Genomic DNA, 28000 nt, shown 5'->3' on the forward strand with positions numbered 1-28000 from the left:
ATTTACAATACAGAATGTGTGCAGTCCAGTAACAGATGAATATGTACCACTGGGTTACAGTTTTTTTCAGTCGCTAACATGCGTTTGTCCAATCAGCTTTCAAAACTCTAAACACAGTTAGCACAGCATCGGTCTTTTGTGGCCATACCATTCACACATTTCATGTCGTTTTCAACGTCTGGACGAGGAAGAGTAAGAGCAAGGGGCCCAGGGAGAAGAGCAGGCCCAGTGAGAGGTGCAGGAGCAGTGAGAGGAGCAGGGCCAGGGAGAGGAGCAGGGCCAGGGAGAGGAGCAGGAGCAGTGAGAGGAGCAGGGCCAGGGAGAGATGCAGGAGCAGTGAGAGGAGAAGGAGCAGTGAGAGGAGCAGGGCCAGGGAGAGGAGCAGGAGCAGGGAGAGGAGCAGGAGCAGTGAAAGGAGCAGGAGCAGTGAGAGGAGCAGGAGCAGGGAGAGGAGCAGGAGCAGTGAGAGGAGCAGGAGCAGTGAAAGGAGCAGGAGCAGTGAGAGGAGCAGGCCCAGGGAGAGGAGCAGGAGCAGTGAGAGGAGCGGGACCAGGGAGAGGAGCGGGACCAGGGAGAGGAGCAGGCCCAAGGTAGAGGTGTAAGAATGCGTGGTGGTGGCATTCCAAGGGCTCCAAGAACAGTAGTCAGTGATGAAATTCGTGCCACTATCATTGACCATGTAATCAACCACGGTCTTTCACTAAGAGAGGCTGGTGAAAGAGTGCAGCCCAATTTGAGGCTGTCAACGGTTGCTTCCATTATACGCATCTTTCAACAAACCAACAGGTAAGTATTGCATTTTACATGGATTGTTTCTCTTCTCACTTGACATGTCAATAAGGTCATACAGTAATGCATATGTTTAATTTTTTTGTCCCTCTAAAGAATGCAACGTCTTCCACCCTCTGGGGGAAGAGGAAAGCTCCTCAATAATGATCAAGAGCTTGCCATTGTAGAAATAGTTGTTGCAAACAATGCAATAAAACTGCGTGAAATTCAGACTAGAATTGTGGAGGACCATGAGATGTTTGATAACATCGATAGCATCAGCCTCACAACCATTACGCGGACATTGTCCAAACACAGAGTGCGGATGAAGCAGCTCTACACTGTTCCCTTTGAGAGGAACAGTGAGAGAGTCAAGGAGCTACGACGACAATATGTCCAGGTATAGTGTATATTCAATGTCCAGTTCTATAAGCTTTGCACTTTGCAAATAGGTAACCTACACAGTAATAGGTTACAGTACAGTATGGATTACAGTAATGACATGATTTACATAAACTTTGTTTCAGAGAGTTTTGGAATTGGAGGCCAACCAGGCCCCTCATGAATTCATTTACATAGATGAGGCAGGATTCAATCTGGCCAAAAGGCGTCGACGTGGACGAAATGTAATTGGAAAAAGGGCCACAGTTGATGTGCCAGGACAGAGAGGGACAAACATTACCATGTGTGCAGCAATTGCAAATGCAGGATTACTCCTTCACAGATGTCAGGTTGGACCCTATAATACTGAGCGCATCCTTGCCTTTCTCAATGATCTCCACCAGCGCCTGGTTCCAGAGCAGGATCGGGAGGGTGAAAACATGAGGACCTTTGTAATTACCTGGGACAATGTGGCTTTCCATCATGCGCAAGCAATAACAACATGGTTTGAAGTTCACCCAAGACTGGTAAGTCTCTTCCTTCCACCCTATTCACCTTTCCTCAACCCCATAGAGGAGTTCTTTTCAGCATGGAGGTGGAAGGTTTATGACCATCAGCCACATGACCAGATGTCCCTCCTTGAAGCCATGGATGCTGGCTGCAGGGACATCACAGTTCAGGATTGTCAAGGGTGGATCCGACATACCAATCGGTTTTATCCCAGGTGCATCACCTTGGATAATGACGAAAACATGTGGCCTAACCCTGAAGATCGCAGAGATTAGATACAGCAATGTTGTGCTTTTTTTTTTAGTTCCCCCAATTTTTATCTGGACTTTTTGCTGTTGTTTTTTTGTTCAGAATGGTCTTGAGTGTTTCACGGATATTTTGTTCACTGTAAGAAATACTGTAAAACTTTTTCTGTTCTATCATACCGTGTTTCTACTGTACCTCCTGTAGTAAACAGTAAAGGAAAAAAAAAACGGATTTGCTTTTTACTGGAATGCTTTTGAATGTGAACATTACTGTGGACATACAGTTACCAACCAAGAAATTTAGTGTAAAAACGGTGGATTGCATGTTTTGCATGCAAATACCTGTAAAACTGAAACATAAAAGTCTATGTAGTTTTTGTAATGTCAACAATAGCCAGTATTTTGAAACCTGGTGTACTTTGATTGACTGCATGTACTTTGTGTCATTCTTTGACAGAATAATTTCATTTTGAGTCAGATTTCCAGTGTTTTGGTAAAGATAGTGTGTGCAGAGAAAAATGTGTTATATTTTGAAATGAAGAGTTAGTATATATGTAACAAAATGTGTTTTTGAGAAGAAAATTATCCATTTGGCCAATTGTGTTTTGTAGGTGTGAGTCTGTGTTAAGAGTTTAGAAAAAGTATCTGAAGTATGGGTAAGCGCTTGTTGGCGACTGAAAAAAACTGTAAATTAAAATTATACACAGGCTAACTTTACCTGGTAGGCCTGCATTTAGTTTTGTGGGGATGCTCTGCCATGTGAATTCCCTCCTGTTGATGTCCTGATAACTATTCAGATCCTGGAAACTCACAAACAGCGAGGATCAGTCTCTCTTCCACTGACTTGTGCTGCGCATCGTGTACAAAAAAATTCAAGACAATTCAACTTTGGCAGCAGGCGGGCGTGTGCGTGAGGCGACCGCGACCACGACAGTTTCACGGGAACCCCAGTACACCTTGTGCTCGACCACTTCACCTCACTGTAACAGGGACACTTTCTACTGAACATAGACTGTTTCTATGTTCCCAATCCCAAGAAAACTGGACTCTGATGGTAACTTGTTTTAACAAGCTAGATAAAAGGTAATTCCCTGGCAGTGGTAAATAGCTTTGGTTTAATATTTGATTTGATCACATTAATGTTTAAGTTGAGATTTACAAGAAATATTTTATTGCTGTTGTGTAAAGGGAATACTGCTGGTACATTTTTTTTCTCTAGCAATTAACTGAAATGAATCATAACATATTTTAAACAAGAGGTTTTTTAAAAATATCTTATTGATAAACAGCATCATCAGAGTAATCCAAGTCCCTGCTGGAGTCAGTCAGAGCATTTCCATAGAGAGCCACTTTGCATCAGCAGCACCATGCTCCAGTGCTCTGGGAGAGTTTATAGTCCTGAGAGTTGAACACTGGATGACTGACAGCTGTCCTTCATGACAACAGAAGCCACAGAAATCCTCCTCATCAAAAACATGACTTTGATCTGCGTCCTCATCTGGACTCTCCTCTGCTGCTGCTTCACAGGTAAAGTCCAGAGAATCAAACTCCTCTCCTCTATGAACATCCGTCCCTCTGAAATGAAGCCCACAAAACCATGACGCTGCTTTATGTTTTGTCTCTGTATCCTCAGAGTCCAGAGGCCAGTACACAGTGACTCAGCCTGGAACATTAAAAAAAGACAGTATTGCTATTATTGTGTCTTCATACCTTATTCAAATGACTGGTCCTATTATTAGATGTATGGCAAAAAAAAGAAAATCATGACATGTCAAACTTGAAAAAAATATATAAATATAATCCACAAGGAAAGCAGTATTTGATGAGATTTTTTATTGTGTTGAACTATTAAAACCACTAATAATACAACAGACAAGAACACTTAATGTTAAAACGTGTAAAGGGAAAAAGACAGAACCAGAGAGAGAGAGAGAGAGAGCAGATGTGAAGTTTTCATGAATTTGGATAAAACTTTTTAGTCTCTGCCTTATTGATCAACAATAAAGAGCATAACAACACGCAGTAAATATTCAATAACTTACAAATGAGAGTCAAAGATTGCCAGATTTTGAGACATATGTAAAAGAAGTGTTTCTTTTCTCACCTGCTGAGCTCAGTAACCTTGGCATAAGGCAGGCATCACTGCTGAACCATGGCAACAAACAGGTTTCACTACAAATTTAAAGAAGTTAAAATGACATTTTGTTCCTGTGATGCATTCATGTTTAAAGGTTCAGTGTGTAAGTTTTAGTAGCATCTCGTGGTGAGGGTGGCAGTTTGCAACCAACGGCTCACTGTGCATTCACGTGCTCCTCGGATGGTCCCATTTCCCGAGTTGTGAAGTCGTTCTTCCGACTTCTGGTGTGTTCATGCGCTTTTATGTCGGAATGTGGAATCAACATGGATGCTACTACAAAGATGTGTTAGATTAGCATTATCAGAGCAATTTAATTTCTAAATCCAACAATAAAAAGGCTGTGAAAACTTTCAAACTTTTAATATTTATATATGATACAGACTACCAAAGTTTTTATTATTTGTGTCTTCTTATATTTGTACGCTGTTTTCTATACTTTTTTATGTCCCATTTACACTTTATTCTTCTTTTTGCAATAAAGGAAAAGGAAAATAAATCCAATTATTCCAACACCACATGAATGCACCATCAGTCACCGCTCAGCCCTTCTTTTCCAAGCATGCAGGAGAAGCTAAGGTGGCCGACACATTGGGTCGGCTCTTGGGTTAAATAATATGTGTGGTCCTCCATTAGTCAGAATTTCACTTCTCTTCTAATAAACCACAAGACTACTACTACTACTACTGCTAAAATTACTACTACTACTACTACTAACGTTACTTGTTGTTCTTCTTCTTCTGCTTGTTTTTCAGATGTATTCAATGTAGTGACGAAACACAGTCTGTAGAGCAGTTTCTCCGTTTGGGCTACTGTAAAAACATGACGACTTCCATGTAAGCGGACCCTCGGTGTAGATAGATAGAAATGGCTCATTCTAAGGTGATAAAAACATAACGGTTCATTATGTAAGGTCTTTATACACTACTGAAAACATAGTTATGGATATTATATTGCATTTCTGTCAAAAGATCCTCCTAAATATTGTACACTGAACCTTTAATAAGCAAATGACAAACATGTAAGGTTGAAAAAATACATTTTACAATAATCTTCACATAGATCAATTAAAACATATGAAAAATACTTTTTTTGTCAGACCGAAAACATGATATCTTGAAACTGCTGAAATTTAATTCTTGTGATACAAAACTGGTTAACTGAAGAAGATTTTAATCTGTTGGAGGACATAATGTAGCACATTCAAGAATCATTGCAACAGCTAAAATACAGCAATGTCTACAGTTATGAAATTAAATTAACTTTGGTTATTAAAAGAGTCAAATTTACTTACAGTTAACATCCAGTCTGGGTTCACTGACAGCAAATGAAGTGTTGCAAATGAAGCATTAAAATTCACACAGCACAGCAGGTGACTGACAGTTCTTTGTAACCTCTACCTGTTACCTGTTCTGGTACTGACACAGCATTAGAATTGGAATGTGCAATAACTCCATTAGAAAAAACAGAAGCAGTCATCTTACAAATTTTTATACAGAGCAGTAACAATGGTGCTAAAAAGATAATTTGTGCTGGTAGAAGTTGGTTTGTTATGTATATGATGACTATATTTCACATACAAGTCCCTGTTGAAGTCAGTTAGAGCATTTCCATAGAGAGCCACTTTGCATCAGCAGCTCCATGCTCCAGTGCTCTGGGAGAGTTTATAGTCCTGAGAGTTGAACACTGGATGACTGACAGCTGTCCTTCATGACAACAGAAGCCACAGAAATCCTCCTCATCAAAAACATGACTTTGATCTGCGTCCTCATCTGGACTCTCCTCTGCTGCTGCTTCACAGGTAAAGTCCAGAGAATCAAACTCCTCTCCTCTATGAACATCCGTCCCTCTGAAATGAAGCCCACAAAACCATGACGCTGCTTTATGTTTTTGTCTCTGTATCCTCAGAGTCCAGAGGCCAGGTCACAGTGACTCAGCCTGGAGCAGTGAGCTCTGCTCTGGGAGGCTCCGTCTCCATCAGATGTACGACCAGTCAGAATGTTTACTATAGCAGCCCAAACCACTATTTACACTGGTACCAACAGAGAGATGGAGAAACTCCTAAACTCCTCATTTACGAGGCTAGCAATCGAGCATCAGGGATTCCAGGTCGTTTTACAGGCAGTGGATCAAACTCTGACTTCACTCTGACCATCAGTGGAATCCAGACTGAGGATGCAGCAGTTTACTACTGTCAGAGTTATCATTGGATCAACAGTCAGAATGTGTTCACACAGTGAAAAAGCATCGTACAAAAACCTCCCTCAGTCAGACTGAACAGGAACTGAACTGAGTGCTGCAGCTGGAAGCTACTGCAGAGACTGATACACTTCACTGAGGACACACACACACACACACACACACACACACACACACACATGAATTAGCTTTGTTTTTGTGATGCATAATAATAGAATAAGATAATTTTTTAATGATCAAGAAACTCTTGATCATCATCACAGGAGGGGCGGGATGTTGATCAGCCTGCAAATCACCCACCCAAATAAGCAGTGGAGGGAGACTTCAGCAGACTGGATGCAGCGTGTGGGAGAAGTAGACAAACAAAAGGAAGACAAGCCATCAAATTAAAAAGTGGATAGCTACACACTGCATGCTGATTACTATTGGGGGGAAGATTTCGGTCTTAGAAACATTCTTAATATCATAACGTAGTACCTGTCTGATGAGACAGCGCTCCGTGAGTAAACGGCACGCGCACAGTAACTTCAACTTTTTCCAAATAAAACAAAATATGAAGACACAGATCAGCATCAGAAAACTTTATAATCAAAATTGGCTCCCGGTTTTAGGAGTACTATTCACTTACATGACACTGTTGTATACGGACACCTGTTCATGTATTTGCTCTGATTATATTACATCATTAATGTCAACAGCTTTGCTAACACAGCCGAACATCAAGCAACAGCAACAACACAGGACAGAGCAAACAAAGTAACATCAATTACAGCGAGAGCTTTAGCTCCTTTAGCTCACGCCAACAAAAAAAAAGCCAGTCTGATATTTACTCTTGTCTGTCTCGTGCTCTGTCACACTTTCTTCTTCTCATCCCTTCTTCCTCCAATAATTTCTTCTTTGGTCTCTTTGCAATCTCTGTCATGATATCCATACTGAGATTAGTGAGGTAGCTTGCAGTACAGCATTATGCATTTCTCGCGATAGGTTTCCTGCCCGGGATTCCAACACTATATATGACTCCATGCAAGAAGAGGTAATGATGAAGACTCCCTTTTCTATATTCCAAGTCAAATTAGATGTTTAAATTAAAATTGTTGCAGTACACTACAGTTAAATAATCTTTGCACATCCATCCACGAACTGTTGTTGAGCTTTCAATTACATTGCATGATCATGAACACCCAACACTGCTTTACATGATGAAATCTCAACATTAAAGACACCTAAAGATGAATATTAATGTCACTAATCATTGTGAAAAAAAACCTTTTCCCAAACTAGGTAGACAAACCAAAACAGCAATGGATCTTTTTACCACCAGAGTTTTCAATATCGTCTACATGTAAATATGTAAATATGTAGATCAACGCTCTCAGCACTGAGGGGGAAACACCATGATATGTTGAGGACAGCTACAGCTCACTGACTCTGTGTGTTTGCATATGTGTCCTGCCTCTCTGCTCCCAGCCGTTAAGAGGCCAGTGTTGATCAGTGGCTGTCCAGGCCTTTCAGAGCCACTGACACGCCGGCAGCACAATGATGATGTCACTGATTCTACTGCTGGCCACCCTGGGGCTCCTTGTTCAGGGTGAGACTCTCTTCTGAAAACTTTGCTTCAGGATGCAACCAGGTTCACCACAATGATGTTCTGCTGTGATGGAGAAACACTGAAACAAGCAGCATTTACCTTCTTCCATCTGTTCTCCATGTTAAAGAAATGAGACTCTTCTGTTTGGATGTTGATCATCTTTCTCCAAACTGGATTTGTCTCAATAACCCTTCTCCTCTTTTTCATGTTTTCCAGATTCATCAGGAGAAATCATCCTGACTCAGTCTCCTGGAGCTCAGTCTGTTGTTCCAGGACAGACTCAGATGTAAAGCCAGTTCAAGTGTTAGCAATGAGGTGGACTGGTACCTTCAGAAACCTGGAGAATTTCCCAAACTCCTGATTTATTATTCTACAAGTCGTCAGTCTGGAGTTTCAGATCGTTTTACTGGAAGTGGATCTAGGACTGACTTCACTTTGACCATCAGAGGAGTTCAGACTGAAGATGCAGGAGATTATTATTGTCAGCACTGTAATGGCTTCCCGTTCACACAGTGATACAACGTAGTACTAAAACCTCCCTCAGCTGGAGAGGAACTGATCTGAATCAACAGCTACAGAGAAACTATAACATGTTAGACGACAGCAACACTTTCAGCATGAAAAATACATATATTTAAATACCCCTGTTTTAGCTTCATTGCACTGACTCCCAGTATGTTTTAGAATTGACTTTAAAATTATCACTTTTAAAGCTCTTCATGGCCTCTCGCCTTGTTATATTTCTGAACTTTTAGTCCCATACGCACCAGCACGTACCTTGAGATCCTCGGGCAGAGGTCTGTTGTCTGTTCCAGAGTCTCGACTGAAAACTAAAGGGGACAGAGCGTTTGCTGTCAGGGCCCCGAGGCTCTGGAACAGCCTGCCCGAGGAAATCAGGTCGGCTGAGTCAGTGAACTCTTTTAAGTCCCTTCTTAAAACATACTTTTATAGGAGAGCCTTTCCCGATCTTATTTGACTTTATCCCTTTTATTTTATTCTATTTTACTTATTTTATATTTATCTTAAACGTGTATTTTAGTCTCTTCAATGTTTTCTTGCTTTTATCTTGTATTGTTTTTGTAGTATTGTCTTTTGGGTATTATTGTCTTTACACTTGTTATTTTATGCAGTTTGTGCACAATATAAGTCAGAACTAACACTGTTTTATTTCAGCTATTAACACATAGACTAAAAGACATTACCACATAATCAATAACTTAATTTTGGTAAAAATGCTTAATAATTTGAATATGCTTTGAAAAAAACCCTTAAGACTGTCAAACTCATACACAGGGTTGGGGAGTAACGGATTACATGTAACGGCGTTACGTAATCAGGATACAAAAATGATGGGGATTTGTTGTGGTGGCAGCCCGGCTGACAGTGAGTATCCTGTTTTTTTCTCCTTTTTATCAGTTTTTCTGCCTTTTCCTTGGTTTTCTGTTCCCTGCCTGCCTCCCTGTGTTTTCTCCCCTGTGTGCTCTCTCTCTCTCTCTCTCTGCTCCTGAGCCCAGCCAACTACCTGCACCTGCATCCATCAGCCACCTCGTCAGCCTGCCACACCTGCCAGTAATCACCTCACGCCTGCCTGTATTTCATCCCCGGTTCTCCACACCATCCTCGCTTGATCGTTGTTGCTCCATACCCGGTGCCACCCCCACATTCAGGCTTTCATGTTTCTTGTTTTTTCGCATTTTCCCTGTGCCTTGTCGCTGTCATCCCTAACCCTGTCTCTCTGTCTGTTTCCCTCCCAGGTACACTCACCCTCGTCCTCCGTTCAGTCGGCTGGGCTCATCCACCGGCCCTCTCCTCCTCGGACTTCCCTCACGGCGTCCTCCCTGTTCCCCCGCCTCTCCTCGCTTCCTCGGCCCCAGTGTTCCCCAGCTCCGTGGCCCCCTTTCTCCTTGGTTCCCCGTGCCTGTGCTTTCCCGACATCCACCTCTTCCTCCAGTCCCTCTACCCCTTTCTCCCTCAATAAACCTCCTTCCCTCCGAACATTGCATTTGGGTCCTCTCTGTCCCCACACCACGCAATCCCACAACAGGGATTACTCATAGGGATTCCTTTAAGCAGAAAGTTTCCACGAAACAAAACGCTGTGCTATTTGCCACTATATATATTTTTTATATACAGTCTGGTAAAAAGCCAAAGCAAGGGTGGGACATGTCGCAGACATTGATTGGCGTTTACAGTCGCCATTTGCGGTGAATGTGTGTTTACGCCTCCGCCCCATCATGCAGATTCTGGTTCCAGCTCCCAGTGAGTGAACACGCAGCTGGACCAGAACCGAGCACAGCCTCCAAGACCGACAGAGGCCAATTTGACCACTGGGGATACAGTACGAGTGTAGTTTTCTTGCTGGGTTTGGCTCTTGGCAACCCGGGGCTGAGTAAGCTTATATGGCCGCTAGCAGCACGGCTAACCGACCGAAGTAACCAACCAGATACAGGCAGATAGGCTACAGTTAACAGTTTAACAAAAAGTAAATGTGTAAATCATCTCAGTAAGTTACTGGATTCCCTGTTGGTCATTGAGGCTGTGTTCGGTCCTGTTCATGCTGTGGGAGGCTGCTGAGCGAGGTTTTGTTGCCCGCTCGCCCAGTTACGGTTCCCAATCAGACACTGCACCCCGTGTAACTTAAACACCTTTATAACATTACAGTCTATGGTAAACACTAAAACTACCCCGGTGATCCGATCTCCCAGTATGGGCAGAGTAAACTTATTTTACTAGTAGTTGCACAGCTAACTGAGCTAATAACAGCAGCTAGTTAGCTTGTTAAACTTCAACAACAAGTAAAGCTATCTGTCCATCAGGAAACTCAGACACAGAGTTGAGGCAGAGCAGCCGGGGGACATCAGAGAGAAAACTAGAAAAATATTGTCTCCATATTTCTAATATTTCTCTTTCAAATAAGATAAGAACATTTTTTGTACAGTAATGAGTGGGGCCCGGCCCCATAAACACTATGCTTCAGCAGCTTTATATTGTTTTCATGCTAAATTAATACAAGTGCAGAGTGAGTAATCAAAATTGTAAAATGTTTTCCCAAATGACAAACTTAAATATCATCAAGAATACCTACAAAACAATGTTTTTGTCATTGATGGGCGAGATACTGCCATAGTGGTGACATAGTGCAAAGCATATGATATAAAAACATTTAAATATGGATTTTGGAAACAGGAAATTTTGTTATTCTATTTTTCTTTAAAAATACACTGAGCAGAAAACACATCATTGATACATCTCTTGTTTTCATTTGCCTATTTGGCATTGAAATAATGCAAAAGTAACTAAAAGTAATCAGATTACATTACTTTTATTTTTTGGTACTTGGATTACGTTACTGATTACATTTTTAAACAAGTAATTAGTAATTGTACCGGATTAAATTTTTAAAGTAATCCTCCCAACCCCGCTCATACATGATAAACTACTATATAACAGAGAACGTTTCAGTACAGAGTAGGGCACTGAGCATTATTTCTGTGTAAAATGTTCACATAAAAGTATAAAATCCTGGTGATCTGACTCTAAGAATAATCCAGTCTCTTCGGATTAAATGTTTTAATTTAAGACAACAACAACCACAACAGTTATATGTTTATAATGTGCAGGGATACAGCTGATTTGGTAAATGGGATGGGTGTAAACTACAAGCAGTGAAAAATCACAATGTGTTAATTGTGCTGACACCAAGAGACAGAAACGGTCGTTCTCATTTGGCGAAGTGATACTGTCTCATTTAAATATTATTTGGTGCAATATATCAAATCAGACTCATGAATGACTTTATGCAGATAATACCTTCCTTTTTTAAAAATATACTTTTAATCATTTCTAGGTATGTGTATGTTATCCAAGGATGACATTAGTAATAGCAAAGAACAAAAACCATCAAAAAGTAATATGGTAAAAATAAACTTGCTACTGTGAAACTCACCAATGTTGCTAACTTATATGTCAAAGAAAGGAAGTTTCTGTTATAATCCAGTCTACATGATAAAAATCAATCAACGATCAACACAAGCACGTTAACCACCTGAGGTCCATATTGAAACATCTCATGAGAGAAACTGAGAACCAGACAGACTGAGAGCAGTAGCAGAGTAAAACCAGTAGAGTCCCAGTGAATCGGGTGTAAAAAAAGATCAAACTTGACAAAACAAACTGTCACAAATCACTGGATCAGTTTACTACCAGACTTCTCAATGTTCTCTCCATGTAAATATGTAAATATGTAGGGCAGCGTTCTCGGCACTGAGGGTGAAACACCATATGTATGTATATGAAATATATATGTCTACTGTAGATGAGTTGAAAAGTGAATAAGTTAGAGGTAACAACATATAATAATAATAATAATAATAATAATATATATTTGTTTAGTTTTTAAAATAGAATATTTATTTCCATGTAAAGATTATTTAAATGTAATTTGAAATTCATCTAAGCCAACTACGCTCCTGATCTGTTACCTTCACAATAACATGAATGAAAACAACTAATTTCATGAACTGGTATTTATTGTGTAGAAATCAACAAATCAACAATCAAGTAAACAAACTTTATCCATGAAACGTGATTAGAGAGTGACAGAAGGAAAGAAGGAAACAGACGTATACCATATACCAGCTTCTGCCAACGTTCTTGACTTGTCATTTCTTTATTTGAGAAAATCTGGATATTATATACAACCAAATCTGTCGTCAATGCGCATTAAAATAACGTCACTATTCATTATCAGCAGACCATATTAAACTCATTTTCCTCATTGGAATGAAAAACAAAATCACTGAAACAGTTTATTACCAGATTTTTAGTATCCTCTTCATGTAAATATGTAAATATGTAGATCAACGCTCTCAGCACTGAGGGGGAAACACCATGATATGTTGAGGACAGCTACAGCTCACTGACTCTGTGAAGAATCACACTGCAGATACTGAAACTATGATGATCAGGTGAGATTCAAACCCAGGCTGCTGCAGTAAGGAGTCAGCCTTGTTCATGGGGCGCGACCTCTACCCACTGTTACTTTCAGTATAACAGAAATGAAAACAACTAATTTGATGAACTGGTCTTTATTGTGTAGAAATAATCAAAATTAAATCCAGTAAACAAACTTTAACCATGAAACATGTGATTAGAGAATGACTTAAGGAAAGAAAGAGACACAGACACAGAGAGAGTTACAGAGTTCAGAGAGCAGAGTAAAACCAGTAGCAGAGTCCCAGTGAGTCAGGTCAGGACTGGGAACACTGGTCTCTCCTCAGTGTCTCTGAGACCAGAGCCTGGGAGCCCTGGGTGGCCTCACAGGTCACAGAGCCCACCTTCCTCCACTGGTCTGCAGGGAGCCTCAGGGTGCTGCTCCAGCTGTAGCGGCCGTCCTTCTCCAGCACCCCGGGGCTCCTGCTCTCCTCCCAGCTGCTGCTGCTGCTGCTGCCGTCCACCTTCCAGGCCAGACTCCAGTCTGAGGGGAAGCCCTTGTTGGCCAGGCACATGAGCGTGGCCTTCCCCTGCTGCAGCTCCTCACTGGAGGGGGGCAGCACCGTCAGGGTGGGACGGACATCACCTAGGAGACACCAATCAGCTTAGAGGACACCTTTACTGTGTGAGAGCTGATTTTCTCCTTTAAGGAGTTTCTGTCAGATGTTTTTTCTGCTCCACCAGTCACTCACTCACACATTGTTTCACTTCCCTTTAAGAAGCCTCTCATGCAAATCAGCACAGAGAGAATCATCATACAGAACGACCTGAAATATATCAAACTACACTGGAAATAAATAACAAACTTTCTTATCAAGATCATCAAATACTTGACTGTACAATAATTTATTCAGTGGAAACCAAAACAGAAATGAACTGACAACAATCAGATGTTCTTCATCTGGATTTCAATCATCACCAAAGTGTTTCTTCACTTATATTAACAGCTATAATGTTGAGTTGAACCACTAGATACAGTTTAAACGTCGTTACTGTTCAAGTGCAAATTCAGTCACACAGGTATCACTGCTCAGCTGTATCACTTCACTTACTGACAGATACACTGACCACTGTGTTGAAAGTAGTGCCAGTTGTCCTTTCACTATTAATATGGAAATACTGTATTCTTTTTCCAAATTCATAACAATAGGCAACATTTTCAAAACACCCATATTTATCTTCACTTCAATTTTACATGAAGAAAGTGAATTGTATTTAATCACAACAACAGCCATTATTGTGGAGAGCATTTTAAAATTAACTAATCTAAACATTTTTACGTTAAGATTAAAGTTTTATATTTTCTCCACTTCCAAGTTGATTATATTTCATTTTGACAGGACTGTGTGAGGCACAGTTTAATTAAGCTGCTCTGAGTTAGCCTCCATGGTAATTATAAAAACATTTCATGTTTTTATAATTAAAACAAGATGTATTTATCTGCCTTAAACATTGAAAAGTTGAATTTAAAGGACTTGATAATATTGTATTTAGTATTTGAGCAGAAACTTACTTCCAACATCCAGTCTGGTTCCTCCACCAAAAGTCCTCCATAGTGATACAAACTCATTGAGCCGCCGTACAAAAACCTCTCACTGTAGAGAGACACGGCTCTCTGACTTTGTCAGACTGAACTAAAGCTACAAGCCCTCAAGATGCAACTTTACCATTAAGGTGGGAAATAATGATTTCTGCTGTGGCTTAATATTGTATATTTACTATTTATATAATGAGTTGGTAAATTTGTATTAGTAAAGTGAACTTTGTTTCATAGTGCAAATAATTTTAATAAACTTTATACATTAATATGGAAAGTCAAATAGTTTTCTGGCATGCTGATTATAAACGTTGAAAAATAGCTATTGAAATAAAAGTTTTGTTAAAGGTTTGACTTACTTCCAACATCCAGTCTGGTTCCTCCACCGAACGTGTACCACAGTGATACAAACTCATTGAGCCGCCGTACAAAAACCTCTCACTGTAGAGAGACACGGCTCTCTGACTTTGACACAAACAAACTCAGCAAACACATTCACAGTTATGCAGTAAAAAGTTAAACTATACAAATCAAAAAGGAAGAATTTCACACTTACTGAATTTTTAAAGGTCTAAAAATATTCTGACTTATAGTAAAATAAAGCAAAAGAGAAATGTACATAAAATAAACTTGACATTGAGCTAAAAGAAAATACAAAAATGATCAGATATTCATATTAATGAAAAACTTACACGTTGATTACTGATAAAATAAACAAAAATCCCAGTGTTGAAATTTCATTGTTAGTGAATTTAGTGAAATTTATGCAACAGAGGACATTCTCAAATAATTTTAATCTATAGCCAAATCCACATAAAAAAGAGAATTAATAGATCCAAACATTACACTGATAAACTGACTGATTAATTGATAAACAGCATTATCAGAGTAATCCAAGTCCCTGCTGGAGTCAGTGAGGCCATTTCCATAGAGAGCCACTTTGCATCAGCAGCACCATGCTCCAGTGCTCTGGGAGAGTTTATAGTCCTGAGAGTTGAACCCTGGATGACTGACAGCTGTCCTTCATGACAACAGAAGCCACAGAAATCCTCCTCATCAAAAACATGACTTTGATCTGCGTCCTCATCTGGACTCTCCTCTGCTGCTGCTTCACAGGTAAAGTCCAGAGAATCAAACTCCTCTCCTCTATGAACATCCGTCCCTCTGAAATGAAGCCCACAAAACCATGACGCTGCTTTATGTTTTTGTCTCTGTATCCTCAGAGTCCAGAGGCCAGGTCACAGTGACTCAGCCTGGAGCAGTGATCTCTGCTCTGGGAGGCTCCGTCTCCATCAGATGTACGACCAGTCAGAATGTTCAAAATTCTAACTGGTTACACTGGTACCAACAGAGAGATGGAGAAACTCCCAAACTCCTCATTTACTATGCTAGCACTCGAGCATCAGGGATTCCAGGTCGTTTTACAGGCAGTGGATCAAACTCTGACTTCACTCTGACCATCAGTGGAGTCCAGACTGAAGATGCAGCAGTTTACTACTGTGAGAGTCTCCATTACATCAACAGTCAGTGGTGGTTCACACAGTGAAAAAGCGTCGTACAAAAACCTCCCTCAGTCAGACAGAACAGAAACTGAACTCACTGCTGCAGCTGGAAGCTACTGCAGAGACTGATACACTTCACTGAGGACACACACACACACACACACACACACATACAGCAAATGCTCAATTTTATCAAGTGGATTACAAATATCACAGTATCAGTATCAGAACAAGTTCTGTGTCATATAATTATCTTGCTGGAAATCAAATTACACAAGTGTTACGTAGCTACGTTACTGACTTTTAAAAATTTTATCCATACTATATTTTTTTTTTTACCTAACCAATAGTTTTGTTTGATCACATGTTAGAAAAGCTTTGTGGCAGTCCAGTGAGACTCACAGAAATGCTAAGGGGAGTGATAAAGTGTAGATCATTCACTGTATTTATCTTGTGGTGAAATTTGATTGTAAAGCATAAACATTTAATCTGGACTTTAAATACAAATACAGTTCACTGAGGACACACACACACACACACACACACTGTTTCATCAAGTAGATGGAACATTGCAGCTTTAACCATCAATTAACCTAAAAAACAAGTTCAATGACAAAAACTTATCTAGTGCAAATCAAATGAATCTTTCCATCACAGCTTTTCACCATCTATTCACATCCTAATAAAAATCCCATGTTCGTATCTATTTTCCAAATAATCATTAAGATCCAATCTGGGACAGTCAATTACAAAAATGTTTGGTCATGACCTTTGACCTCAGCTTCATACTGGATTACAGAAATCAAAACAAAAATATGAAGGCAAAGATCAGCATAAGCTTCACGATGAAAATATTATTTTAAGCTAAATTTATGTAAAGAAAAGCTCATTATCAAATGGAATCAAGACAAAAAGACACAAGTGACCTACTTCATATTATTAGATGTTTATAACTAACTGCAAACTGTATTTTTTTTTTTCAAATTTCCATTCCTCTGAGCATTTTTAGGACTTCATGTCCATGTTGGCTTCAAAGTTTAAATATTCCATAACAGCTGTTTTCTGGCTCTGCCGTCATGTCCAAAATTCCGAGTAGTTTCTTTAGTGAGCTACCTGATATTCCAGCTTCAGCCTCCCCTCATGACTCATCATTTCTTTATTTGAGAAAATCTCGATATTATAAACAACCACATCCGTCGTCAATATGCATTAAAATGAAGTCACTATTCATTGTCAACAGACCATATTAAACTCATTTTCCACATTGGAATGACAAAACAAAATCACTGAAATAGTTTACTACCAGACTTTTTAGTATCCACTTCATATAAATATGTAAATATTGAGAACAATGCTCTCAGCACTGAGGGGGAAACACCAGAGAGCCACTTTGCATCAGCAGCACCATGCTCCAGTGCTCTGGGAGAGTTTATAGTCCTGAGAGTTGAACACTGGATGACTGACAGCTGTCCTTCATGACAACAGAAGCCACAGAAATCCTCCTCATCAAAAACATGACTTTGATCTGCGTCCTCATCTGGACTCTCCTCTGCTGCTGCTTCACAGGTAAAGTCCAGAGAATCAAACTCCTCTCCTCTATGAACATCCTTCCCTCTGAAATGAAGCTGACAAAACCATGACGCTGCTTTATGTTTTTGTCTCTGTATCCTCAGAGTCCAGAGGCCAGGTCACAGTGACTCAGCCTGGAGCAGTGAGCTCTGCTGTGGGAGGCTCCGTCTCCATCAAATGTAGGACCAGTCAGGATGTTTATGTTTATAGCAACAACCACTATTTAGCCTGGTACCAACAGAGAGATGGAGAAACTCCTAAACTCCTCATTTACGCTGCTAGCACTCGAGCATCAGGGATTCCAGATCGTTTTACAGGCAGTGGATCAAACTCTGACTTCACTCTGACCATCAGTGGAGTCCAGACTGAAGATGCAGCAGTTTACTACTGTCAGAGTTTTCACTATATCAACAGTCAGGATGTGTTCACACAGTGAAAAAGCGTCGTACAAAAACCTCCCTCAGTCAGACTGAACAGAAATTGAACTGACTGCTGCAGCTGGAAGCTACTGCAGAGACTGATACACTTCACTGAGGACACACACACACACACACACACACACACACACACACACACAATGTTATCTACAAGGTTGAAGATTTCACAACTTTTGCTTTAACCACCAATGAACATGTAGCAAAATAAGCTCAATTAAAAAAAAAAAAAAAAGCAAAATAATATTATCTGAATATATATATATAAATCTGAAATGAAATTACTTTCTCCATCACAGCTTCTTACCATCTATTCAGATCTTTTTATAATCCCACTGTCTTTTCTGATTTGCCAAATAATCCAGAGTAGCCAGCCTGGAAAAGCATATAAGAAAAGTTTTGTTCATGACCTTTGACCTCAGACTCATACTGGATTAAAGCAATTTCAACAATACACATTTAATCCGAAATATGAAGACACAGATCAGCATCAGAAACATTCAGGATCAGAGACTGTCCAAACAAAACCAGTAGATCCCTGAAAGCACAAAATAATATAAACGTCCTCTATAGAAAAGCTAAATATTAACTTAAAGCATAAAATGCAAAAGAAATAAGTAACCTTCTTGTTATAACTATATCCGTAAATATTATATATAAAGAATATGGAATAACACATTTTCTCTAACTTGAAAATCAAAACTCCACCAACATACTGAGAGTAAATGATTATTCTTAACCTTGGAAACAACAAAAAAAGAAAACAGACCACAACCAGCAGATGCAGACTTTATGTCCACTAAGTTAAAATATTCTACGACAGCTAGGTGAACTCCATCTGCTCATAAAAACAGTAATGTAACTGATGATGACTTCCATGTTTTCTGGTTGGAGTTTCTTGAGGAAGCTCTCTGAGATCCTTGGCCTCAGCATCCCCTGAAACACCCAACACTACTTTACTTGAAGAAATTTCCATATTACAGACACCTAAACATGTAAAACCTGCATTTATATTAGTGTCACTAATTGTTTTTAAAAATATAATTTTCACAAACAAAGAAGACAAAACAAACTGTTACAAATCACTGGATCAGTTAACTACTAGACTTTTCAGAATCCTCTACATGTAAATATGTGAATATGTAGGAAACTGCTCTCTCAGCAGGACCCCTTTACTGTGTGAGAGCTGATTTTCTCCTTTAAGAAGTTTCTGTCAGGTGTTTTTTCTGCTCCACCAGTCACTCACTCACACATTGTTTCACTTCACATTAAAAGTGGGTCAATCCGAGGTCACTAAACATGTACAGAGATCACCACCATCTGACTGAACTACAGTATAATTCCAGAAGCCAGTACTATTGCATGTTGCCCTAGCCCAAAATGGTACAAATAATAGAAAGAAAGTAAAAGCAAATAAACAAATAAACCACAAACTATTGTGGATCTTTCAGTTATATCGCATGATGTTTCTCAGCAGATGGAGTCGGCATGTTTACACTGAAATGTAGATTTTCAAATTTGAATTCCTCTGATCATTTTCTGGGATTTTGTGTTTTGGATTCAAAGTTCAAATATTCCCTGACCTCTGCGTTTTCACCATCTGCTGAAGAAGATCATGTAATTGATCCAAAGCTCCAGAAGAGCTACTGAATGGAACTTGTGGTGAAATGATTTTTACTGTCAAGCATCAACTTTCAGTCTCAACTTCTGAGTCAACAAGGGCAAGAAGTCCTCAAAGTGCAGCATAAACCTCACAATACTGCTCACTGATATTACAACATGGACTTGAGGCAATCTGTCCAACTGTAACTGATGATGACATCTAAAAAAAACTTCTGGCTGGAGTTTATCAGAGATCCTTGGTCTCAGCACCAACTCATTACTCATTACTGCTTCACCTGATGAAATATCTATACTATAAACAACCAGTAAAGTCACTATGCATAAATATTCGTGTCACTTATCATTGTCAAAAATACAAGTTTCCCAAAATAGAAAGACAAAACATAACAGTTACAAATCACTTGATTAGTTGACTAATAACCTTTCAGTATCCTTTACATGTAAATTTCCATCCATCGTCAACCACCGTACAGGGTCGTGGGGGCTGGAGCCAATCCCAGCTTACACTGAGCAAAAGCAGGGCCCTGGACCCTGGACAGGTCACCAGTCCATCGCAGGGCCACACATAGACAGACAACCACTCACACAAGGACAATTTCAGAGACACCAATTATCCAAACCAGCACAGTGGGAGGAAGCTGGAGCACCCAGAGAGAACCCATGCAGACACGGGAAGAACATGCAAACTGCACACAGAAAGGCCAGGGTTTGACTCCACGAACTTCTTGCTGTGAGGTGACAGTGCTAACCACTGCACCACCATGTTTCCTCTCTGCAGAAATGTCGAGTGCAGGCAGACAGTTCGCAGGTATTTGCGCAGTGATCCAGATGGCGCCCGCTTAGACTTGAAGCTACAACATTAACAACAACAACAACATTATTTAAAAAGGCAAAAAAAAATTTTCTTCAATTACTAATTTCGCCCACAGTACCGTTGCCCCCAGTACCGATGACGTTTGTTTTCAACAGGCTAATGAGAAACAAAATCACTGCCTGGATTCTGTTCACATTCTTTTACAAGTTATTTTTGTTATCGATTCATTCAGTGATTTTTGTCTCAGACTAATGGTTTAGTCAATGAAACTTCAGACAATATAGAAAAATTTTCATCCAATTTTACCAGAGTTGACTTTGCTGAATATCTTTTTCAGTCCCAAACCAAAAGATAAAAAACAGCGAAAAAAGATAAATATTCACAACTGTGACTCTATAGGACTTGTCTTTGGCATTTTATTGCTTGTAAAATGACGTAAACAATTAATTGATTGTCAGGTTGTAAATAGGTGTCTAATTGTTTCAGCTGTGAAGAAAGGGCTACGTTTCTGGACGGCACAGGCAGGTGATCAGGTTGGATGGTTGGTGAACAAAGCACAGCACTTTGACACTAGAAATATGGATTCACATCCTGAATGAATCATCCAAAAGGTTAGGGAAAGATTGTACGTGGGTACGTGATACTACAGTAACCAAGTCTTCTCTCACTATTACAGTTTTTCTCGATTGCTTAAACACATTTCTTAAAATTATGCCTCTTTTTCTCGAAACTCTAAACACAAATCCACAACTGCTCAACCAATTTCCCAAACATCCTATTTTCAGGTCAAAATGAAGCTCTCCACTTAAAACCATTCAATCTTGCAGAAAAACAAAACTTTGACCTCAGATATGACACACAAGCCCTCAGAAACTCCTCCTCCTCCTCCTCCTCTTCCTCTTCTTCTTCTTCTTCCTATCCCTTCTCCTCCTCTAACTCCTACTGTTCCTCCTCTTCCTTCATCTCTTCATCTTCTCCATACTGATCTTCTTCCTCCTCCCCCTCCTCTTCCTCCTCCTCCTCTTCCTCTTCTTCTTCTTCTTCCTATCCCTTCTCCTCCTCTTACTCCTACTGTTCCTCCTCTTCCTTCATCTCTTCATTTTCTCCATACTGATCTTCTTCCTCCTCCTTGTGTTTCCACCTGGGTAACTGTGTGCTAATTGACCCTTCGCTAAGCCACGCCCCGAATACGCAGCTGGCCAATCACAGCGCAATATAGGACTCTCTCTAACTGAGGTCCGACACTTTCATGGCTGCGCTCCATTGACTCTAATGCAAGGAGTTGTTTTCTAGCTTTTTTTGGCTGTATTTTTCTAAGATATGGTCAAACGCTGGGGCCCTTGTAATAATTACAGTCGCAACCCAGAGAGGTTGAAAGGAGAAGTACGATTTACTCTCTTTCCAAAACCTGAAATAAATCCAGAATGGATTGTTCCTAATGTTAGTTAGCTAACGCTAGCTAACTTCCTACTGAATGTAACGTTATAAAGCCCTACTGTTCTGCTTTTTAATGTAATAATGAATAGAGGACAACCCAGCTTGACAGGAATAGTGTTGTTGTTGTTCATATTGTTGGCTTTTGTCTCAGTCGTCGGGGGATGTGGTAGAAGGGTCAGCTGAGCTCAATCTGTGCTGATTGAGTGAACAATATTGAATGTTAGTGCTTTCTCAATGACCACATGGTGTAAGCAATGAGAATTTAACAGAATAAGAAAACACTGACCTGCCGGTGGCGGAGGAGGAAAGGTCATCAACCAAAGTTTCTGTACAAAATTTCACTACAATCCATCATATTTCAATATGGACCAAAGTAGCGGACTGACCAACATTTCCATCCACAGAGCCATGGGAGGCCTAAAAATGAAATTATTATAGAGCACAGTTCTTATCACACTTAGATCTGTCCTGCCACTGATGCCCCTTCTGCTCTGGATAAATCATTTTGGATAACACGTTAGGAAAAGGCTTGTATAAGTAATAAGGTTTTTTGTCTTTTTAATGCAAGCAAACAAAAAAAGATTTTTTGTGAGCATATTTATCGCACTGCAATAAAAAGTTTGTAATTAAAAATAAACAGGCCTTTTTTTGTGTCACAGAAAAGTTCAGATTGTTAAATAGTTTTGCAAAAGGTTTTCCTTGCAAGTCAGAAATTTCTCCAGAGATCCTGCGATCATAAGAAACATATGTCCCTGTCCCTGTGTCCGAAATCACCCACTACTCACTATGGTGGACTATATAGTGAGAGTTATTATACCCTATATAGTCCACTCAATGTATCCCAGAATGCATTTTGAAAAGTAGTGTACAACCGATGGTCACTAACCAAGCCATATATACCATCATGCATTCTGCTAATCCCCCGTGCAGCTGCCGCCACAGTGGATGATGAGGACATCCATTGCTGCACTTCTTCGCAGGGAGGGGAAAAGAAAGGGAGAAGCCAGTCAGACCAAGAGACATCCGGCAGGGTGAAGATGCTTCCTAAGGTCTCTGCAGCTCTCTGGCTCTCATGCTGCACATAGCTGTCACCAATGATCTAGAGTGCAACTATGGGAGGAAAATAAACAAGTATAATAAATGCTTCTATGTCACATCTAAAGGAGAAAACATAACAAGGCAGCAACACCTCAAAATATCTAGATAACAGTCTATATTTCCAATGAAATATCAGCGGTCTAAAGTCTAGTTTATGCTGTGTGACCATAAACTTCAATTACCACAGTCACAGAAAAATATTTCTGCTGGATATCATGTACAATGCGTTAAACATGAGCAGCTAAAATTTACCTAGCTAGTCATGTCTGATGCACTACCAGTCAAGCTTCATGCTAAGACGCCTAACATTAGCTAACTATTATACATGTCATTTTAAAAAAGGAGACAGCGATAGACTCTGTGGCCTGGCCAACGGTAAATATAAAAAAATCATTAAATTATGCCAAACTACATTTAAAAGAATTTCTATTGAAATGAGCAACATAACGTCAACTTACCTCCATCTTGCCTGTACACGTGACAACTGAGTGCTGCTCGGAGTTGAAGCAGTCAATGCAAACCCATGATTGGTCAGTCAAACCCACCAATAGAATCTCTTATTTTCACCATTTTTGGAGTAGTATGTAGCTTTAGTACCGGAGGCTGCCGTTTCAGGACCGCAATCCTAGGACCGGAACTGCATTTCTAGGACTACTTTGATACTGCCAGCTAGCTGGCTAGCAAGCTAGCTAGCTATGTTACTCTTGACACCCCCCTGAAGCCAATTACCCTCACCACAACCATCACAGAGTGTGTGCCTAAACTTAAGTTATTGATTATGTGCATGTCGACCGGTTAACCCTACAGCTGTGCTAGCAGCCAGGGTTAACCTCCTTCACGTTGCTGTGCATTACCACCACCACTCCACTAGATGGCATTGTCACGAAAGAACTACAGTCCTAGAACTGCGGTCCCAGGATTGCGGGAGTCCTGAAACTGCAGCCTCCGGTACTGCAGCTACATAATATTGCATTTTTGACTTGCACAACTTTTCAAATTGCAAAACTTTCTCACTTGAAAAACGTTACAACCTCCAAAAATTTCTGACTTGCAAGGAAAACTTTTTGACTTGAAATCAAAGAGGACATATAAGCAATTAAAACTTTTTTGTGACACAAAAAAGTCCTGTTTATTTTTGTCATTGCAGTGCGATAAATATGCTCTCAAAACACTGCTTGTATAAAAAAGACACAAAAATACCTCAAGTGACTTGAAAAACATGTGTAGTACAATGACAATTCCACAAGAAAGCAGCACTGGATTACAACTGAACACTACACATGGGAATAATAAAACAAAAAATAACCTTTGTTGTAGTTCTGAGTCTGTGATAATTGTGTTTTGATAGATAGCTTGTGTCATATAACGTAAGAAATTTAAGTAGCATACTCAAATAATAAAATTTCACTGCAGCATATCTCAGCAGTTATTGAACACAATAGAATCGATATTTATATATTTTTTTAGTGTTGTAAGACACAGAGAGCTTCTCCTCAGTGTTCTGGGTCGACTCGACCCACTGCAAAGAGAGAGATAATAACGTTTATACGAGGTAAGCTAAACTCCATTCTGTTGGTCGCAGGAGAGGAGGCTGCTAGTGTGTCGGTCTTCCTCAGATTGGATGAAACTGGTTTCATTTCCGTCTCTGAACTCAGTAACCATGGCAACCGATAGGCATCACTGCTGAACCATGACAACAGAAGGTTTTCAGTACTAAAGATAAAAAGTTATAACTGGCACAGTTTTCCTCATATGTATATTCTTTGTTCTTAAATTAAATAATTGAATTAATTTCTTGTTTTAACTGTCTTAAATATTTCTTGTCTCAAGCCAAACACCTCCAATAAAGATGCTATGTTTGTCCATTTTATGTAAGTAAGAATCAACAATGAAACGTTCAAATGAACAATGTTAACTATTGAACTACTTTTTCAAACAAACTGATAAAACAAAAAACAACATGCCCCAGGGTTTCCTACGAGAAATTGATAATAATGTATAAAATGTAATAAAAGTTTTATTGCAACAACAAAGTCTTTGTTAACAACATAGAAGACTTCAAAAATTGTTATCACATTTCAAATATCAGACATAATATGTGAGTATTGATCCTTTGATAAACAGCATCATCAGAGTAATCCAAGTCCCTGCTGGAGTCAGTCAGAGCATTTCCATAGAGAGCCACTTTGCATCAGCAGCACCATGCTCCAGTGCTCTGGGAGAGTTTATAGTCCTGAGAGTTGAACACTGGATGACTGACAGCTGTCCTTCATGACAACAGAAGCCACAGAAATCCTCCTCATCAAAAACATGACTTTGATCTGCGTCCTCATCTGGACTCTCCTCTGCTGCTGCTTCACAGGTAAAGTCCAGAGAATCAAACTCCTCTCCTCTATGAACATCCGTCCCTCTGAAATGAAGCCCACAAAACCATGACGCTGCTTTATGTTTTTGTCTCTGTATCCTCAGAGTCCAGAGGCCAGGTCACAGTGACTCAGCCTGGAGCAGTGAGCTCTGCTCTGGGAGGCTCCGTCTCCATCAGATGTACGACCAGTCAGAATGTTTATGTTCATAGCAACAACCACTGTTTAGCCTGGTACCAACAGAGAGAGCTGGAGAAATTCCTAAACTGCTCATTTACGCTGCTAGCACTCGAGCATCAGGGATTCCAGGTCGTTTTACAGGCAGTGGATCAAACTCTGACTTCACTCTGACCATCAGTGGAGTCCAGACTGAAGATGCAGCAGTTTACTACTGTCAGAGTCTCCATAACATCAACAGTCAGTGGTTGTTCACACAGTGAAAAAGCGTACAAAAACCTCCCTCAGTCAGACTGAACAGAAACTGAAGTGACTGCTGCAGCTGGAAGCTACTGCAGAGACTGATACACTTCACTGAGGACACACACACAAAAAAAACACAAAAGACATAACCTCCTTGATACGTATACATTTACATGTGTATAAGTTAATTATAACGCATACACTTTTTATAAAGCATATGCAGTAACATGTTCTTTTACATGCACCTCAAAATCAAACAAATACACTGAGATTAAAAAAGTTTGTTCTTCAACTTGGAAACAGTTAAACAGTCTCTGCACAACATCTATCAACTAACTTTGTGGAGCTTTCAATCACATCACATGATCTTTCTCAGCAGATGGAGTCTGCCAGATTTCTCTGAAATGTAGATTTTCAAATTCCTCTTCCTCTGAGCATTTTTAAGACTTCACGTCCATGTTGACATCAAAGTTTGAATATTCCATGACCGCTGGGTGAACTCCATCTGCTGAGGGAGGTCATGTTATAAAAACAGTAATGTAACTGATGATGACTTCAATGTGTTCTGGCTCCGCCCACATGTCCAAAACTTCTGGTTGGAGTTTCTCGAGGAAGCTCTCTGAGATCATCTGCCTCAGCATCCCCTCAAACACCCAACACTACTTTACTTAAAGAAATTTCCATATTACAGACACCTAAATATGTCAAACCTACATTGATATTAATGTCACTAATCATTGTCTAAAATTACCATATTACATGTAGAGGATAGTGAAAATGACAGGTTTTCAGTATCGTCTACATGTAAATATGTAAATATGTAGATCAACGCTCTCAGCACTGAGGGGGAAACAGCATGATATGTTGAGGACAGCTACAGCTCACTGACTCTGTGTGTTTGCATATGTGTCCTGCCTCTCTGCTCCCAGCCGTTAAGAGGCCAGTGTTGATCAGTGGCTGTCCAGGCCTTTCAGAGCCACTGACACGCCGGCAGCACAATGATGATGTCACTGATTCTACTGCTGGCCACCCTGGGGCTCCTTGTTCAGGGTGAGACTCTCTTCTGAAAACTTTGCTTCAGGATGCAACCAGGTTCACCACAATGATGTTCTGCTGTGATGGAGAAACACTGAAACAAGCAGCATTTACCTTCTTCCATCTGTTCTCCATGTTAAAGAAATGAGACTCTTCTGTTTGGATGTTGATCATCTTTCTCCAAACTGGAGAACTGAAATTTGTCTCAATAATCCTTCTCCTCTTTTTCATGTTTTCCAGATTCATCAGGAGAAATCATCCTGACTCAGTCTCCTGGATCTCAGTCTGTTGTTCCAGGACAGACTGTCTCTCTCAGATGTAAAGCCAGTTCAAGTATGAGTAACTACCTTCACTGGTACCTTCAGAAAGCTGGAGAATCTCCTCAACTTTTTATTAGTTATGCTACAACCCGTCAGTCTGGAGTTTCAGATCGTTTCAGTGGGAGTCAGTCTGGAACTGACTTCACTTTGACCATCAGAGGAGTCCAGACTGAAGATGCAGGAGTTTATTACTGTCAGCAGGGTGGTCACAGCTTCCCGTTCACACAGTGATACAACGTCGTACAAAAACCTCCCTCAGCTGGAGAGGAACTGATCTGACTCACCAGCTGCACAGAAATGAAAACACTAGATGTTTAAATATTAATACAGTATAAAAGAAATAACAGCAAAATCATGGAAATACAGAATATGCAGAAGTAGTATTTTTATTGATAGTGTTTTTTTAGAGAGGTGTCAAAACAGTATATCCAAAGCCACTTCTCAGTAAAAAGACAGTAATGCAGTTTTTGAAATATTCACAAAAAATAATTTAAAGATTTATAAAATTAATGACATGTGTTTCTCAGTGTCTTGAAATGTTATTTTCAAAGTAATTCAACATTTTATTGAAACACACTGAGAGGTTACAATAATAAGAAATGTCATTTCGTGAGTTTTCCTTTGTTTTAGGTGAGTATTTTATTTAAATTCAATGCACTTCCATGCGGATTTTGTAAAATGTGAAATCACATTTATATTTTGTTATTTTGATTGTTACGTCCCCGCTCGCTAGGGGTAGGGGAAACATAAAGCAGATGTTTTTGGTAAAAGTGTAAATGTTATTTAATAAACGGGAAAAAGTTAAAACAAAAAGTCAAAACACAAACTGGGCAAGTGAGTGCTGCGTAAACCAAAGAACAAAACAGAACCAAAAGAGATCCCTCCTAAACAAGGGATTACTAACTATGTTAGTATTTTGTCTGCAGATAATAAAATTTAAGATATAATGACATATTAGAAAATTTTGAATCCTGAAAACTACTGACCAATTAAAAACATTAAATCAAGATGTAAACAATAACTCATTAGTG

At 39.8% G+C, this 28000-nt stretch overlaps 1 protein-coding gene, 2 pseudogenes and 2 gene segments (V, D, J or C); all 5 read left to right on the forward strand.

The window, feature by feature from the left end:
• The first annotated feature begins 551 nt into the window (after nucleotides 1-551).
• Nucleotides 552-2132, forward strand: LOC119908133. The gene is made up of 3 exons (XM_038725891.1): nucleotides 552-786; nucleotides 886-1168; nucleotides 1296-2132. Exons 1-3 carry the CDS (start codon nucleotides 605-607, stop codon nucleotides 1932-1934), a joined length of 1104 nt encoding a protein of 367 aa, XP_038581819.1. The 5' UTR covers nucleotides 552-604; the 3' UTR covers nucleotides 1935-2132.
• A 5641-nt stretch (nucleotides 2133-7773) lies between these two features.
• On the forward strand, nucleotides 7774-8524 carry LOC119906656 (annotated as a pseudogene).
• Nucleotides 8525-15418: 6894 nt separating this feature from the next.
• LOC119907105 lies at nucleotides 15419-15970 on the forward strand. The segment is given in 2 exon segments: nucleotides 15419-15470; nucleotides 15578-15970. Coding segments are annotated over 2 exon segments (375 nt in total).
• A 9171-nt stretch (nucleotides 15971-25141) lies between these two features.
• LOC119907106 lies at nucleotides 25142-25622 on the forward strand (annotated as a pseudogene).
• Nucleotides 25623-26609: 987 nt separating this feature from the next.
• On the forward strand, nucleotides 26610-27916 carry LOC119907107. The segment is given in 2 exon segments: nucleotides 26610-26664; nucleotides 26890-27916. Coding segments are annotated over 2 exon segments (363 nt in total).
• Nucleotides 27917-28000: the final 84 nt, after the last annotated feature.

The sequence above is a fragment of the Micropterus salmoides genome, unplaced genomic scaffold (assembly GCF_014851395.1).
Source record: "Micropterus salmoides isolate LMB-PRFRI ecotype aquatic unplaced genomic scaffold, ASM1485139v1 Ms_hic_scaffold_17, whole genome shotgun sequence".
Taxonomy (NCBI): Eukaryota; Metazoa; Chordata; class Actinopteri; order Centrarchiformes; family Centrarchidae; genus Micropterus; species Micropterus salmoides.